This window comes from Dendropsophus ebraccatus, chromosome 1 (genome assembly GCF_027789765.1).
Source record: "Dendropsophus ebraccatus isolate aDenEbr1 chromosome 1, aDenEbr1.pat, whole genome shotgun sequence".
NCBI classification, from domain to species: domain Eukaryota; kingdom Metazoa; phylum Chordata; class Amphibia; order Anura; family Hylidae; genus Dendropsophus; species Dendropsophus ebraccatus.
The window spans coordinates 167,529,636-167,545,468 of NC_091454.1; the positions used below are offsets into that span (position 1 = coordinate 167,529,636).

General features: G+C 39.4%; 1 protein-coding gene across 13 annotated transcripts in view; it reads right to left on the minus strand.

Moving 5' to 3' along the window:
• The window catches only part of PPIP5K1 (diphosphoinositol pentakisphosphate kinase 1), a 147,916-nt gene that overhangs the window by 76,379 nt on the left and 55,704 nt on the right, over nt 1-15,833 (minus strand). For all 13 annotated transcript variants that reach the window (XM_069983920.1, XM_069983927.1, XM_069983992.1 and 10 more), the window contains 8 exons: nt 13,670-13,791; nt 12,064-12,246; nt 10,975-11,116; nt 8,109-8,332; nt 6,523-6,650; nt 4,024-4,138; nt 2,889-2,996; nt 1,630-1,746 (listed from right to left, as the gene is read on the minus strand). In XM_069983920.1, the coding sequence (XP_069840021.1) occupies nt 1,630-1,746; nt 2,889-2,996; nt 4,024-4,138; nt 6,523-6,650; nt 8,109-8,332; nt 10,975-11,116; nt 12,064-12,246; nt 13,670-13,791 (1,139 nt within the window). The remainder of the gene's footprint in view (nt 1-1,629; nt 1,747-2,888; nt 2,997-4,023; nt 4,139-6,522; nt 6,651-8,108; nt 8,333-10,974; nt 11,117-12,063; nt 12,247-13,669; nt 13,792-15,833) is intronic.

Here is a 15,833-nt window from a genome sequence, read left to right on the forward strand (position 1 = left end):
AATATCACATATTCTGCTGTTTCTGAATGTTTGTTTCATTAGTTTTACATGTTATCCAGAATAATAAATTATTATTTTTGGGGTGTGGAACCAATTGTCTTCATTTCTATGATTTCTTACGGGAAAATTTTCTTTGGTTTAAGAGTGGATTTGGATTACAAGCACGGCCCCGGAATGAATTATACTCGTAATCCAAGGCACCACTGTATATTATTTATATATTATTTTATTTAAAATGCTGAGGATTATCTCCAGTAAAAAATTCAAGCATATCTACAAAATCTCTGAACAGTGCACACAAAACCTGTATGTTTTGCTGCTTAAAGTAGGAGTAGTTCTCTCGTACCCAGCCATGAGTACAGTACTGTATGCATCTCTGCTCATTGCTACACAGAAGCAGGGAGTCTGGGAAATCATATTAATCTCTACTTCTAAATGAAATTTGCATTGGTGGATTTTTCTGCAGAAATATACGAAGTATTTTTGCAGAAAACTCTACAAAACACTTGTGGACTACAAATGCTTACTTCTTGGAGTGTACTTTGATTTTATTACCTCCCACTGCTGCCTGAATAAAGAAGTTGTACAAATATCAAGAGGGTAAGTGTCACAGTTTCATTTCTACTTTATCGGATGTACATATGGACTTGGCAGGTCAGCTGAACACCAAGTTCAAGGCTATGTGTGCAGATTTTTCTGCACAGAAATATGGGGTGGAACCATCAGCTGCATTAAATTGCATCTGCATATACAGCAAAAGTATAAACAAACCAACAAAGGATTGGACAACACACAAATATAATGAGTGCCAACCTATGCATATAATATGTCACAGCCTACAAGAAGAAGAAGCATTTACATACAACAGGTTGCACTTCAGAAAAACTTCTTAGGTAGGCGTGGCGATATCAGAACATGTGGGTTGCTTGTCCATCCCTTCATTCTACAATCCTAATTATAGTAGCATATCCCTTTATCACATCTCATCTTCTTTTAGGTATGCATACTGCATTATTTATTACTATCTGTTTACATTATCTTGTCATGCTGTGCCATAGGGTCTAGGGTTAGTATGGGGTATCATGGTTTGGATGCAAGCAAGGTACAGTTTGCTATGTTTTAATTGTTTTTATCTATTGATAGTTTGGAGGCTTGTCTTCTTAGTACTGCTGCTTTTAGATTCTTTGTATAGGAACATTTTTCAATAAAGGTTACTGTTGAAGCACAACCTGGTGAATGCATACGCTTATTTTTCTCTGTGGGCTGGTACAATAAAAGTAAGCAATCACACGTAAAAGGAACTAAATCTAAACAATGAATACGGTAATTTAAGTATATGTCTAAGCCCTCTAAGGCAGCAAGCTAAATAAGCTATAGGAGTTCTAGAACAGCACAGACTGCAGATCAACTAAACTAAAGAAATCCATTTATTTAGTATTCAATTAAAATGCAAGACATAAACACTGTATTAGTGGGAAAATGCTACTTAGTTCTTTGAAAACATGTGAACAAATGGTGTTGAAGTGTAGGTTAATAATAAAGGAAACTGGAAAACATGATTACGTTGCATATCAGGGCACTAGAATTCTGCTGTAAATCTCCTCTCTTTAAATCCCAAGATGCTCTTACTTCTGCTGATGCTGGCCGGAATCCAAACCCCAGGGGAGCATTTTCATCTTCCTCACAGCCCTTCACCCCTGGACTGAAATGAAGCTCCACATGAAATCTTTCTTCTGAAGAAGCATCCTGAAAACAGATAAATACAGGGGATGAATAGGGGACATTTAATGAAATCTGAGCAGTATTCAAGCCCATGTAGTGAGAACCTGGTTACAAAACTACAGCTAATTGTCATTGTGCACAAACAATAACTGAGGGGAAAAATGTCAATATTAGTAATCACAACTATAACAAAGGAAAAGTACAACAACCAACCAGATAGCTGCTTTTATTTTCTATACAGCTCTTTGCTTGTTATAAAAGTCTCTGTCATAGAAACATAGTCATTTGTCGGCAGAAAAAGACCACTTGGTCCAGTATTTCCTTTCTTGTTATCTTATGATAGATATATGTGTATCCCAGGCATGTATACATTCAATTACTGCAGATTTACCAACCTCACCTGCTGGAAGTGCGTTCCAAGCAACGACTGCTCTTTTAGTAAAGTTATTTTTCCCATGTTACTTCTGATCTGTCCCCCAACTAACCTCAGACTGTGTCCCCTTATTCTTAAGTTCAGTTTTGTAAAAAAAAAACAAAAAAAACACTTCCCTTCTGAACCTTCTTTAGGCTTTTAACTTAACCTTCTTCCTTATGTTTATAAACAACTGTAACAAAAACCGTTAGTGTGGGCACATAATTTTGAACGCAAATTTTGATTAGGCCAAATGTTATCATTGTGTGAAAACTTGATAAACAACCATGAGTAGTAAAATTAGAAGGAAGATGATATTTATATGGTGCCAGTACACATAGGGTAAAACTATTAAAAAATATTAGGCAAAATTTGGCAGAATTGGCTAACTATCTGCAGATGACATATACCGTCACGGACAGGTACAGGCCCCATTTACTTCAATGGCCCAAATGTATTCAGCTAGTGACCCCATTTGGATCACTTTTCACATGTACACCTCTTTTTTACTCAACAGCATGATTTTGTCATGATGAGTAAAAACATACATTTACATGGAGCAAATGACCCAAAACATACTCACTAGTTGACTACACTCAGGACACTGGAATAAATTGGGTCAGTGACTCACCATGAAGTATACGTTGGCAGCAGGACAGGTTGACAGGTTGTCAACTTTTACATGAAACAGGGGGCCAAATGTAGCATGACCTCTACCTAATAGCATCTTTCTTTCTTTTTTAAACTAACTTACCTTGTTGTTGTCTTCATACAACATAATGACAATCTGTGTCATGTAGTTTAGCTCTGAGACAGCACTTAAATAATCCATTGCTCTTTTCCACTGTTGATCTTTAGACTCCTAGGGGAAAAAATAAAGAGTAACCAAACTCTACTTAAGAAAAATATGTACAAATAAACATAAATGGGGAGGTATCAAATGAAAAATCTATTAGCTATTATATCATAAAGTGCTAAATTGGGCCATGCTGTGCCAGTGACCTGAAATGTCTCACAATCTATACGTCCATGAGACCTCTTTCCATGCATGACTGGTTCCAAACATATGTTAATATGCATGTGAAGTTGCTATTCAAAAAGTCACTAAATGCGGCCTCTGATTCTAATGGCCCTATTTCAGGGGTCGTTTAGAGAAGCAAACAAGCGCTCTCAGCGTTTGTTTGCTCCTCGTTCCCCGCTCGCTGCCGCGCTATTCAACGCGGCTGCAGCGAGCAGGTGAGTGCGGGAGGGGCGGCGGGGAGCTGCGGGGGGGGCTGCCCGGGTGATCGCTGATCGTCCGGGCAGCCCATAGGATATAGCAACGTCTGCTGCCGATGCTCCTATTCAACGGAGCGACGGGAGCAGATCGTTGCTGTATTATTCGCTTGTTTTTCAACATGTTGAAAAACAAGCGACTGCAACGATCAGCCGACATGAACGATGTCGGCTGATCGTTGCACTCTATTCCACGGGATGATTATCGTCCGTAGCGGCCGATATCGGCCGAATACGGACGATAATCGTTCCGTGGAATAGGACCTTAAGGGTGGTAATAGACAAAGCAATGCTTGTGTTCTCTGATCAACAATAAAGGATTGCTTTTCAGAATGATGTAAAATTGCTCACAACAATACACAAAACCATAGTCGTTATCTCTGCTAAAGAGATACAAATTTCTCTTTGAGCTGTTCAGTCCCACACTGCTCTAAACCCCCTCCCATGTAAACCCCCTGCTCATGTAAAAAACTCCTTATTTAAAACTTTGTAGCTTCTTTGTAATGCCGCGAGGGTTGATCATAGTGAGTTCATTAACAACTTGACCTCAGATTAACTATAAATCCACAGTTGGGGATTTGCCACAAAAAGCAATTGCTATGTTATACACTCACATCTAAGAGACCTCCATAACGGAAAATGCTCAGCAAAGAGTGCACATGGCTCTCACTGGTGAAGTACAGACGCGTTCTCACGTGACGACCTGGAGAAAGGACTCCTCTTGAATAGCTATAAAACAGGACATATAATGAAAAATATAACACAACCAAACACTTTTCTGTAGCACTGAAGATTTCTACTAATTTTATCCACAAGAGAAATGTTCTCCTATACAGTAAGTGGGGATTAGAACATTAGAGTGTTCTAGGGGCAGAAACATATTTAAAACAAGGGACAAATTATTATTGCCAAGATTTCTCCAATGTAGTCCCTGTACTCCCTACCACATCAGACTCTCAACGCTTCAGAAAGATAAAGGGATAACACCAAAATTAGTTATTTTTGGAAAAAGTACAATACCTTCGTAACTAGAGGAACCAGGCAGACTCTTTCCAAAAATTAAATTGTATTTTAGTCACCTATCACTCCTGTGTGCAGCCTCCTCTACAGAGCAGATGGGACAGTATAACTTTATAGAACACGTGATCACTGGAAAACTACATTACCCACCAGCACACTGCAAATTCTCTGTGCCCCAGGTACTTTGTCTCCTCTCCACTATGGAAACCACGCATTTATAGATACTGCTTGGATCTTTCTTTATCAACTGTGAGAGACATATATAGAAATGCAAGCAGTTTTGCAGTTCTAAATACTGGAGATGCCATTTCTTCCTCGTCTCCTGAACTACGTAATCTGTGAGAATGCCTTCACTCTGGTTACATAGCACAGGAGCTGTGGATAACAGCCTTATTTCCCATTCCCGATGAGTTCAGATGTTCTAATGTGCACTTTTGGTTGCTAATCTTCAATGCGCCACCCTGAACTGAATGCAGCGAAATCGTGCATCTGTGGTTTCTCTACACATGGAGCAGCATAATGAACAACAGAGAAGGAACTGCACACACTGATACAATAGGAAGAGGCTACCAGACATTTCCACTCCGAGGTAGAAATGGGTGTTTTAAGTGTGGAAAACCTGAATGTATTGGCAAAAATGACAGGATTTACATATAAAACTCAGTCATCAATGTGATATTTGGAATACACCTTTAACCTACTGTCTCAATATTTCATAGATTATAAGCCCTCATGGACAGGGCCTTCTCTCCTTTTTTTGTACCAGTCTCCCGGTAGGTCCATATACTGTATGTATATTCTTATTAACTACAGTATTAAACAGTATTTTACATGTAAAACAGCCACATGACCTATTATTAAAGAAGATAAATAGAATGTTTCAAGTAAAAAAATATAGATTTAGTTTATAAACTACATCCATTGGAGAACAGCCAATGTTATACCCATCCACAAGAAGGGTAGTAGAGAAGACGTCAGTATCTAAAGACCAGATAGCTTAAAGAGGTTATCCAGTGCTATAAAAACATGGCCACGTTTTCCCCTCTCTTGTCTCCAGTTCAGGTGTGGTTTACAATTAAATTCCATTTACTTCAATAGAACGGAGTCTCACACCCTACCCAATCTGGAGACAAGAGTGGTCCAAAAGTGGCCAAATTTTTTGTGTTCGATCCCATAAGCTGATGTCCCCTAGCTCTGCTACTTCTCCGATGTCCCCTGCCGCTGTTACAATCTTGTATCAGCAGCAGGGGAGAGAGAGGAGGCGGCAGAGCTGACAGGCCTCCGTAGATAGAAACCGGAAGCCTGAGGCTTACGGTTTCTATGACTACCATCGGGGCTCTGCGATCAGTTCGCAGAGCCCCGATGGACACCGGAGAGACAGTTCTCCCTCAGTAGAGGGAGAATTGTCTCTCCAGAGCCCTATAGATACTGCGGTCTTGCTGAGTTGCGGTGGGTCCCCGGCTATCACTGATAGCCGAAACCCGCCGTGGATGACACAGGCGTAGCTCCTACGCCTGTGTCATCCTCTGCAGTAAATTCACGTCGTTGCAGCACCAGGCATAGGCTGCAGCGAAGTGCATTTACTGTGCAGCGGCGGGAGGGGGTTAACATCTTTAGTAGTAAAAATGAAGGAAACTCTTCTAAAAAAAGAAGATATTTGATCACCTAAGAATCAACAATTTCATGGATCAAAACCAGCATGGCTTTACTTCGGGCCGATCATATAAGACTAATCTCATTGATCTCTTTGATTATGTCAATAAAAAGCTGGATAAAGGTGGTGCCGTGGATATCGCCTATCTACACTCCATAAAAGCCTCTGATACAGTTCCCCATAAAAAGCTGATGTTTTAAAATAACAGTAACTATTTGCCATTAAATGGCGGCCATCCACTCAATTTCAACAGTGTATGAACAGATCCTTTGTGTTTTCAATCCACTCCTGGTTGCAAAATACTGTGCAAAAATGCTGTGTGGGAATATAGGCTAAACAGGTAAAAAAAAATTAGGTGCAAACAAATGTTTTGTGTGTCTCTAACAATAGACAAATTTACTGAGAAATGACATCATGATATCATTACAATTTAACTCACAGTGGGTGCAGTTTGTTTACAGATTCATCCTCATGAGTTCTCTGCAAGTCCAGCAGGATCTTATTAATTAGTGGAAGACAGTATCCCATTGCAATCTCCAGTTTTTCTTCTTTATTAATCCCATATTCCTACAAACAAAGAAAGGAGGGTGCCTTGAATTGTAAAACTAGTGTGTTGAAGTAAATAAAAAACAAATGTCACAGGTGACCAATGCTGTATGGGTATGGCATGGGCGCCTGTACCTGAACGATCTGTACACGTACGCCATTATTTGGCATATGCAACTATGTAGCGTGCTCAGGAACTGAGCTTGTTTATATAACGGGTGAAGACTGGCTACTATCAGCAGCCGGGCTCTCACTGTCAATGACAAGCAGCAGCAAATCGAGATGCCGTCCATCATTAGGCCCTTAAACAATTGTAAGTGACAGGAGTGGCTCCTGTCACTTACTGATCAGGACCCCCGCAAAAACTGATCAGCTTCTCTGACTGCCGCAGGAATAATACTTACCTCTATGCGTTCTAAACGGCCATGTTCTCAGGCAGACTCTATGACAATACTGATCAATGCTATGCAATGGCATAGCACTGAACCATATAAGTAATCTAATGATTGCATGTAACAGTCCCCTAAGGGGACATAAAAAGTCCCCCCAATTAAAGTTTCAATTACCCCCTTTGCCCATTTCCCAAATAAAACATGTAAAAATAATTAATATTTGATAATGTAGTAAGCAAAAATGTCCGATCTATCGAAGTGTAACAATACTGTTCTGGTACGGGGAACCATGTAAACTAAAAACAGAAGAAAACTCAAGATTGCTGCTTTTTTATTTCATTATATATAAAGAAAAATAATAAAAAGTGATCAAAATGTCCCATCTATAGAACTTTAATGCTGATAAAAACTAGATCTCATGGTGCAAAAAATGATGCCTTAAACAGCCCCGTAGGTGAGAAAATAAAACTCATTGTCTACACAGTGGATAATTTTCTAATGAGAAAATAAAACTGTTATAAGAGTTACAATAGGGCTATTTTATTCATAATAATTTGAAAAAAAAAAGTTTTACTGTTAAAAAAAAATTGTAAAACACAAGAAAATGTATGTAAGCATGGCTATTATTGTATCAGACAGACACAGAGAATAAAGAAAACATGTCAGTACTACCGTAAAAGTGCATTATGTAAACTTGGAATCTCCTCCAAAACCCCTCCCCCCCAACACAAATTTAAATTTACCATATAAATAATATTTTTGGGGTTTCCTTGCAAATTTTATGGTAAATTAAGGCGCTATTACAAAGTACACTTGTTCCTGGGAAAAAACAAGCCCTTACATGGCCCTGGCAAAAATTAAAATTGGCCTGGTCCTCAAGACTGAAATACACTGTGTCCTTAAGGGGTTAAGTGGGTAAGGTTAGCTTTTAGAAGATTAAACTTTAGTGCTGTATATGTGCAGCAGTCTAAGATTCTAAATGACACTTTACTGGAGACATGTTTATGATAATACACTAAAAGCAAGTAATGTCAGGTGAAAAGCGTGATCCTGCTCTTTTATAGATGATACACTTGTTGGCGATTACCTGAGGGATAATGATATCTGCCAATGATTTGGAAAGCTTGAAGAGTTCATCAGTCCCTTCCAGGTTGAGGAAGCTGTTGTGCTGAACATCATACTTGACACAATCATAAATATCAGGAATCTTGCTAATATCATAACGCCCATTCTTCATGCGAAAATCTCTCTCCAGCTTGGTCCATCGCTGTAGCATTAACTCCAAAGTCTCACTATGATATAACTGCAGATCTGGGGAAAAAAAAACATTTTTATTAGTACCAAATACGTAGACCTACTAGCATGCTTTCCACATTTTAGAGGCTATAGACACATTTATTTTTTCAGCCTTTATTATTGTTTCCTGAATTCAAAACAAAGCAACTTTCTTAACAGTCTTTATTAGAAATTTTGCTTGAGTAATACCTTGAAAATAAAACACAACCTTTCCACAGAATAAAAAGTGTGACATGATAGTGTCTTGCCAAATCGTAAAGAGGTTATTCCACAAAAAACAGTGTTTTTCAATGCACTGATATCAGTGATAGCGCCTCCTGCTGTTCTACCTATTGCATAAGTACTGTTGCTGCCCTTCAAAGCAGTAGCACAGATACCTTTGTACATTTGTCCCATACACTTCTTTTATGCACTTCCATAAGGCTATGTTCACACACTGTAAGAGAACGGTAGAGACGAGCGAACCTCGAGCATGCTCGAGTCCATACGAACCTGAACTTTCTGCATTTGATTAGCGGTGGCTGCTGAAGTTGGATAAAGCCCTAAGGTTATGTGGAAAACATGGATATAGTCATTGGCTGTATCCATGTTTTTTGCCAGACCACCTTAAACTTTATCCAACTTCAGCAGCCCCGGCTAATCAAATGTCGATCGTTCAGATGGACTCGAACCCGAACCTGGTTCGCTCATCTCTAGAGACCGGCCTGGTCACGGAACGGCCGGGCTCTGAAAAGATCATCCTGGTCGGTACTGCAGTACCGTCCGGATGACCTTTAGGGCCAAAGAGTTCTGATGCGGGTGCATCCGTGCACGTCTGCATCAGAACTCCCCACTGTACACTATGGAGCATACGTCCGGAGCCGCTCGCTTCATAGTGTGCACTGACAGGGTTTTCTGCGGCCGCAGAAAACTGACATGTCAATTTTCTACAGCAACGCGAGGGATCCAGGTAACATATATTTTTGAATTAATCACAGCCTTTGTGGCAATCGGCCATACTTTTACAAAAAATATACGTTGTGTGAACATGGCCTAAGCCTGTATATGTAAAGAGAAAATTGTTCTCTGCAGAAACTCATAGAACTACCTTTCTTATAGAGAGAAAGGGAATAGATCTATGTGCAGTAGTTTTTCTCTTTGTTTACTTATCGAGGCTTAAACAAGTACATATAGGAAGTAAAATAAGCACAAATAATAAATAGGAAGGATAAAATGGTGGGCACAACAGAGAAGAAAATTCTGAAAAGATTAGATCCCATAGCACTATGTATCTCTGCAGCTATGTGTGAGGGATTAGATTCTACACAAGCCAGTGGAGGGAGACCGGAGAACTAAGCTGTATTAAATGAGTTATCGAGGATTAGAACAAAAAAAAAAAAATTACTTTTTGCAAAAACAGCACCTTTCGTGTTCCCAGGTTGTGTGTGGTATTACAATTCAGCTCCATCACTTCAATGGAATTGAGCTGTAAAGCTGAGGACAGATAGGCGTTTCTAGAAGAAAGTGGCCATGTTATCGTAAATCTGATTAACCCTTTTAATTAGCAAGTTACAAAGGGGCAGACTACTTCCTGGTCACATAATTACACGGATGCCTGCCCACTCAAAACAATGAGACCAAAGCTGCATAGAGGGAAAAAAAACATGGCAAAAAGGGTGCAAATGACACCGGGAAGCATCCGTTTTCACGAATAGTGTTAGAATAGTATTACTCCAGAGAATAATTTTCTTTTCATTTTTGTGGGATAACCCTTTTAAAAGAAATAACTGTTCCTCACTGCTCCCCATAACTCCTTTTAGTGTTTAAAACAAATTACACTGCTGGGCTGTAAAAAACAGAAATAAATATTCTTACCTATTCTTTCCATCATGCTTCAGTACAAATCCTGTTTGGCTCCTTCTGGTCCTCCACCGCTTCTGTCTGCTTCCAAGACAAGAATACAGAGCAGGACCCGTCTGACTGCAGAGGTGCCCAGTCTCAGTCAGAAAGTGGTCCTACTCCAAGCTTGACTTGACAGACAGGAGCATCAGAGGACCAGAAAAAGCCAAATGGGAGCTGCAGGGACCATAAATAAAACAATTTCTTCTATTTTTCTACAGCCCCAGCAATATAAGAATTTTTTTTCCTTAACACTTCTTTAAAGATAGCTGGAAGACGGAGACTGTACAGAGCAGCTCAGATTATGCAGATATAAGCATCTAGATATATTATGCAGATATAGCCATCAGTGCCAGTTATCAGGGAGTGCAGCTCACAGAAGCTGTACATAGGGAGGAAAGCACACACAAAACAGTATGCAGGGGGAAGAACACATATTGCATATGTGCAGCGAAAGCAGAGATGCCGCAGACCTCACATTCAGCATATATTATTGGTCACATGAGAAAAGCCTGAAACTAGGAGCAGGTTGCAAACTGAATATAAGGGAGGTTCTAAAAATGATTGCAGACCGAAAAACTAACATCAAAAGTGTTTATAGCCTTAAAGAAATATTCTTATACATGCAGTATAATAAACACAACAAACATTTTTTTTCTGAAACAGACAGGATAGCTTCTGATTCCCATCCAAGACTCCTGAAAATTACCAAGACAAATAATAAATGTGTCTACAATTATATAGTTCTTGATAGCATGACAAAATCCTCATGAGCGCACCTGCAGATTTAGGATCCTCCAAACGTTGACGGATCTGAGATGTCAGACTCTCAATCAGCGCAAACACCTCGTCACATGTCTTCACAGGGTTCTTTATAGACTCCATAGAATTAAGAAGAGAACTGCTACTTGTAGGGGCCAGCTATAGAAATGTAAATAGAAAAACCTAAGCATTTATTTACAGGTACAGACAAAATGAGTTTTGCCTTATATTTATCACCTTAACTGAAACTGAGGTTTCTATATTCTAGACACAAATGGCACAATGAAATGAGGAGTGGACTGGCTCATACAAGCACTTGCTCAACAGCTGTTGCTTTAAAGGGTTGTATGAGATTCAAGTGATTGGGGCAGAGCTGCAACACCAGATACAGCTCATGGACAACAGTGCTAAATGATTTCATCTTACCTAGTGGTTGTCAATATCCAGTATCTATGGGATTCAACTGGTGAAAATCATGATGCTAGCAAGATAAGGAAACAAATCTCAGCAGAACAACTCCATACAGTATTCTACTTTACCTTATCCATGCTATAGCGGGCAGAAAAGAACGGGTTTTAATTTTGTTTTTATAGATGTGCTCAGGCAGGTGGTAGGAGTTCCAGTCCCAAGACAATTCCAGGATCAGAGTCGGCCTGAGACACTGCCCACTCAGCCAATCAGTGGTGGGGGTGGGACACTACCGTGGCCACTGATTGGCTCAGCAGGCAATGTCTCATGCTGACCCTAAACACAGGATGTGCTGTACATCAGGAGCAGGACATCTATGGTGATGGAGGAGCAAGAAAGTATAGTTTTTTTTATTTTCCACCTGCCTGATCACATTTATAAAAGTTTTTTTTTTCTACCTGAACAGGCCCTTTAAATAAATGTGTATCTTAACAAAGCTAGAGTACAATATATCCCCTATTATCCTTATAGGGGTGACAAATTCTGCACTAATCTCAGATGCACATTTACACTAACATAAGAAAACAAATAACCAATATGTATTTAGAGAATCAGGAAGGAAATAATGAAGGGCATAGGGAGAATATAAAACATGTTGGTGCTTTGGGTTGGATTATAATCCTGAACCACACAACTACCTTTTCGTGGTCCTCTTCAGTGAAATCTGCATCTCTCTGCATGATCTCATGGAGACGTGCTTTCACTTTTTGTTGGCAGCTGCTTAAGGAATCGCTCTCACTGTCCAGGAGTCCGTTCATATTTGCGCTTTTTACCATTTGAACCAAAATAGGTGTAAGCTCACCTTCTAATGCCAGAAGACCCTGCAAACAATTGTAATACTTCATTTCAATTCAATGAACTGTATACAAAGAATACAACACATATAATAAATTAGTGCTTAAAGTGTCACTGTCGTTTAAAATTTTTTTTTTTTGCAGAAATCAATAGTACAGGCAATGTTAAGAAACTTTGTAATTGGGTTTATTAGCCGAAAAATGCATTTGTATCATGAAAAAGCAGCTCTCCCCCTTGTGTTCATTGTTCTCTATGGAGAGGGGAGGGGTGGAGGCAGATGAGGCACCATAACAGGACAACAGAGTTAATTTACAGCTACGTCACCGGGCTATCTACTTTGACAATCACTGACCTCTCTATAGAGCAGCTTTCACACATTTCCCACTGTGAAATACTTTGTTCTCTGCTCTCTGCTGCGGACTAATCTCCCTCCTTCCTGCTCCCTCTCCATAGAACAGAAAGGGCCCACCCAACTGATGTAAAACAGTTGAGATTTCCTGATAATGAGCAATGGATAAGAGAGAGGAGATGGGGGGGGGGGGGGGGCTGGGAAAAGTCTTTTTGAATGCAGATAATGGCATATTTGCCTAATAAACCTAATAACAAAGTTTCTTAAAATTGCCTGGACTATTGATTTCTGCAAAAAAATAAAAATAAATAAATGTGAACAGTGACTCAGAAACTGCACAACTTGTCTCAGGAAGAGAAATGGTTTGGGAAAGATGTCAAGGACCCCTGTAATGTTTTTTTTAAGTATTAATTTAATAATTTGCCATTTACTATCGAATTAAATGGAAATCATGGCGAAACATTTTATAGAGCAGAAATATTTTATAGAGCAGAAATAATTCATGATCAAATGTGACTTTTCAAATTCTTGCTTTTGCTTGCAAATTCTACCTGCATTTGGGTATCAAGGGTGATACAACTCTTATTGCCCTAGTTTTTCTGACACTTTATATTATGGAGGCATTCTGATCCCTCATTACACTGTCTGCAGGTAACCGCGGTGCAATAATTCATGGAAATAATTTTAGCACCATTTCCAGACTGAAATGCTCATGCTGGAGTGAGGAATAACTTACTACACTGTAAATCATTGGGCAGTAGTCTCTGCTGCCTAACATTTGGTGCTTAAATATTAAACAGTGTTCCTGCCTAATATCTGCAAACCACCAGTGAATTGTAATCACCCTCTTCTGTCATCTCAAAATAATAGGTTCTTCTTGGTTATATCTGTATTTTCCTGTGCTGTTTTACACAATGACTCATGCCCTCCAATATAGCTCCTACAGCAGAATATATTCATAGTTATGTATATCTTGTCTGGGCCATTGAACAGCTACATTCTATACCAGATGTCAGAGATCTGCTGTTATCACCCAACACATTTGGAAACATCATAATATAATGTATGTAAAAAAATTGTACAGTTCTTCAAAATTCTACCTTAGCAAAAGCAGCAGCCGTCATCTGCACCCGTCCCTCATCAGATGCATAAATCTTGAGGTCATGGCGATAGGTACTGTGTAGTCGTAAAAGTCCACAGCCTGGAAAGCCTGCATAATCTCCTGTAATATATAATCCAAGTCAGCACTATAGCTAAGTGATCAAGTTAATATATAAACATTCAATGGGTCATAAGTATCTGATCTGTGGGCGCTCCACTGCTTGTCCCCCCAAGTAGTGATGGTTGAGCACATGATGTACTTGGCTATCCTTGGCAGTCCCACAGTAAGGAGGGAAGGTAGCAGCAGCGCACATGCTTGACTTTCAGCCCATTCACATAGAGGCATAAGTGATAAGCATCTGACCTGGGAGTCAAACTACTGGACCCTCCCCAACTGTTCATCAAAGTGGAGGAGGAAGTCCAAGTAGTTTGACCCCCCCAGGTCAGATACTTTGTTTATCATTAGATTAGATAATTTATCCTGGGAACCTATCACTTACCTCCATGTCTTTCTCTGACACTGTAATGTACTGTAGGTTATCATATGTACATGAAAGAATGTAGTGTGCGGCTAGAGAATAGTGACCACTGCAGGTGCCCCAGCCAATGATACCAGCTTTTTCCCTATCATTATGCGTAAAAAATGCCTGTCAATGAGCAATAGGTGTGTAGGCTACCAACAGCCATGACTTCTCTGGTCACGTTGCCTACTTTCAGGTGTAGGTTCTTCCAGCCTATAGGAACAGACTGCTAAAAACAACATATTTGTCCCTATGTTATACTGCGTTTAAACAGAAACAACATTTCTTTGCCCGAATCCCTTTAAGTAATTATATACAGTATGCTGTTACACAAGGGGAAAGTGAATAGCACCAATATTACATTTAATCATAAACGGATTTTCTGGCTTTGAGTCAATACAGCTCAGTCACTATATAATAGAAAAATAAAGCAAATTATACAACTTTCTAATATACATCATGTTTAAATTCTTTACCACTTCCAAGATCTGTTAGTTGTCAGTATAAGAAAACATTCCTGGTTACATCCAGATGCTGAAATCCTGTAGGGACCCAGTGCTGCACTCCGCTCATCAGTTTAGTCATTTTGTGAATAGATTACTTTAACCTTCCTCCTTAGTAGTTACAGTCCAGAGATGTATCTCTGATGCTATAGGCATGGGGGGTGGGTGTATATGTAAGCAAGCTTATTGCTTCTAGTAGCAACCAGCAAATTTGGGAATATAACTTTTATACATGCATGTATTAGCTGTAAAACTGAGATCAAATGTAAACATAAGCAAATGAAAGCAAAGGTTCGGTTTAGTTTCAGAAGGTCGAAACACGCACATCACCTGAAGCCATCCTCTTTTCTTCTTTGATATGTCACAGAATTAATGTTCTGACCCCCAAAGTAAATAAAATAAGACAGGAAGCTGAACACAATCAGCCAATGGAATTCACCTTCCCATAAAACAGGGATGGGGAACCTTCGGCCCTCCAGCTGTTGCAAAACTACAATTTCCATCATGCCTGGACAGCCAAAGCATGGATCTAGATATCAAGTATACGTTACACCCTTCACTACCCTAGACCACTAGAGCTAATACATTAACCCCTAGGCTACCCTAAATATGGGATTTAGGAATTATGGTAATTTTGCATTATAAGGCCATGTTCACATGGCATAAGACACTGGCTGTTCTGTGACCCGGCCAGGTCACAGAACGACCGGTGTCAGAGAAGATCATCCCGCTCCGGCCAGGATTCCATTCATTCAAATGCAACATAAGCTGTGCATAAATCACGGTCGATGTTGCAAATTGCAACAACAGCTGTGATTTATGTAAAACATACGTTGTGTGAACATGGCCTAAGGGTCCCCACAAATTCTATTGGAGGTCTATATTTATTTGGATTCACTGTTAATCTGAAAATTGTGTTCCTAGTGTCAATAGCTACACTTTATATGTATAGTGATAGATTAGTAAATTATTTATTAATTTTATTAATATATTTAATACAGCTTTTTACTGTTTGAAGTGTTATTTTTTATGATTAAACAAACAAGAACAATCACAAAAATCACAAACACTTCTGGAAACTTCTAGAAGTTCCTTGACATAAGACTACTTTTTCACTGCCATTCTCCCCTGGGTCTGGG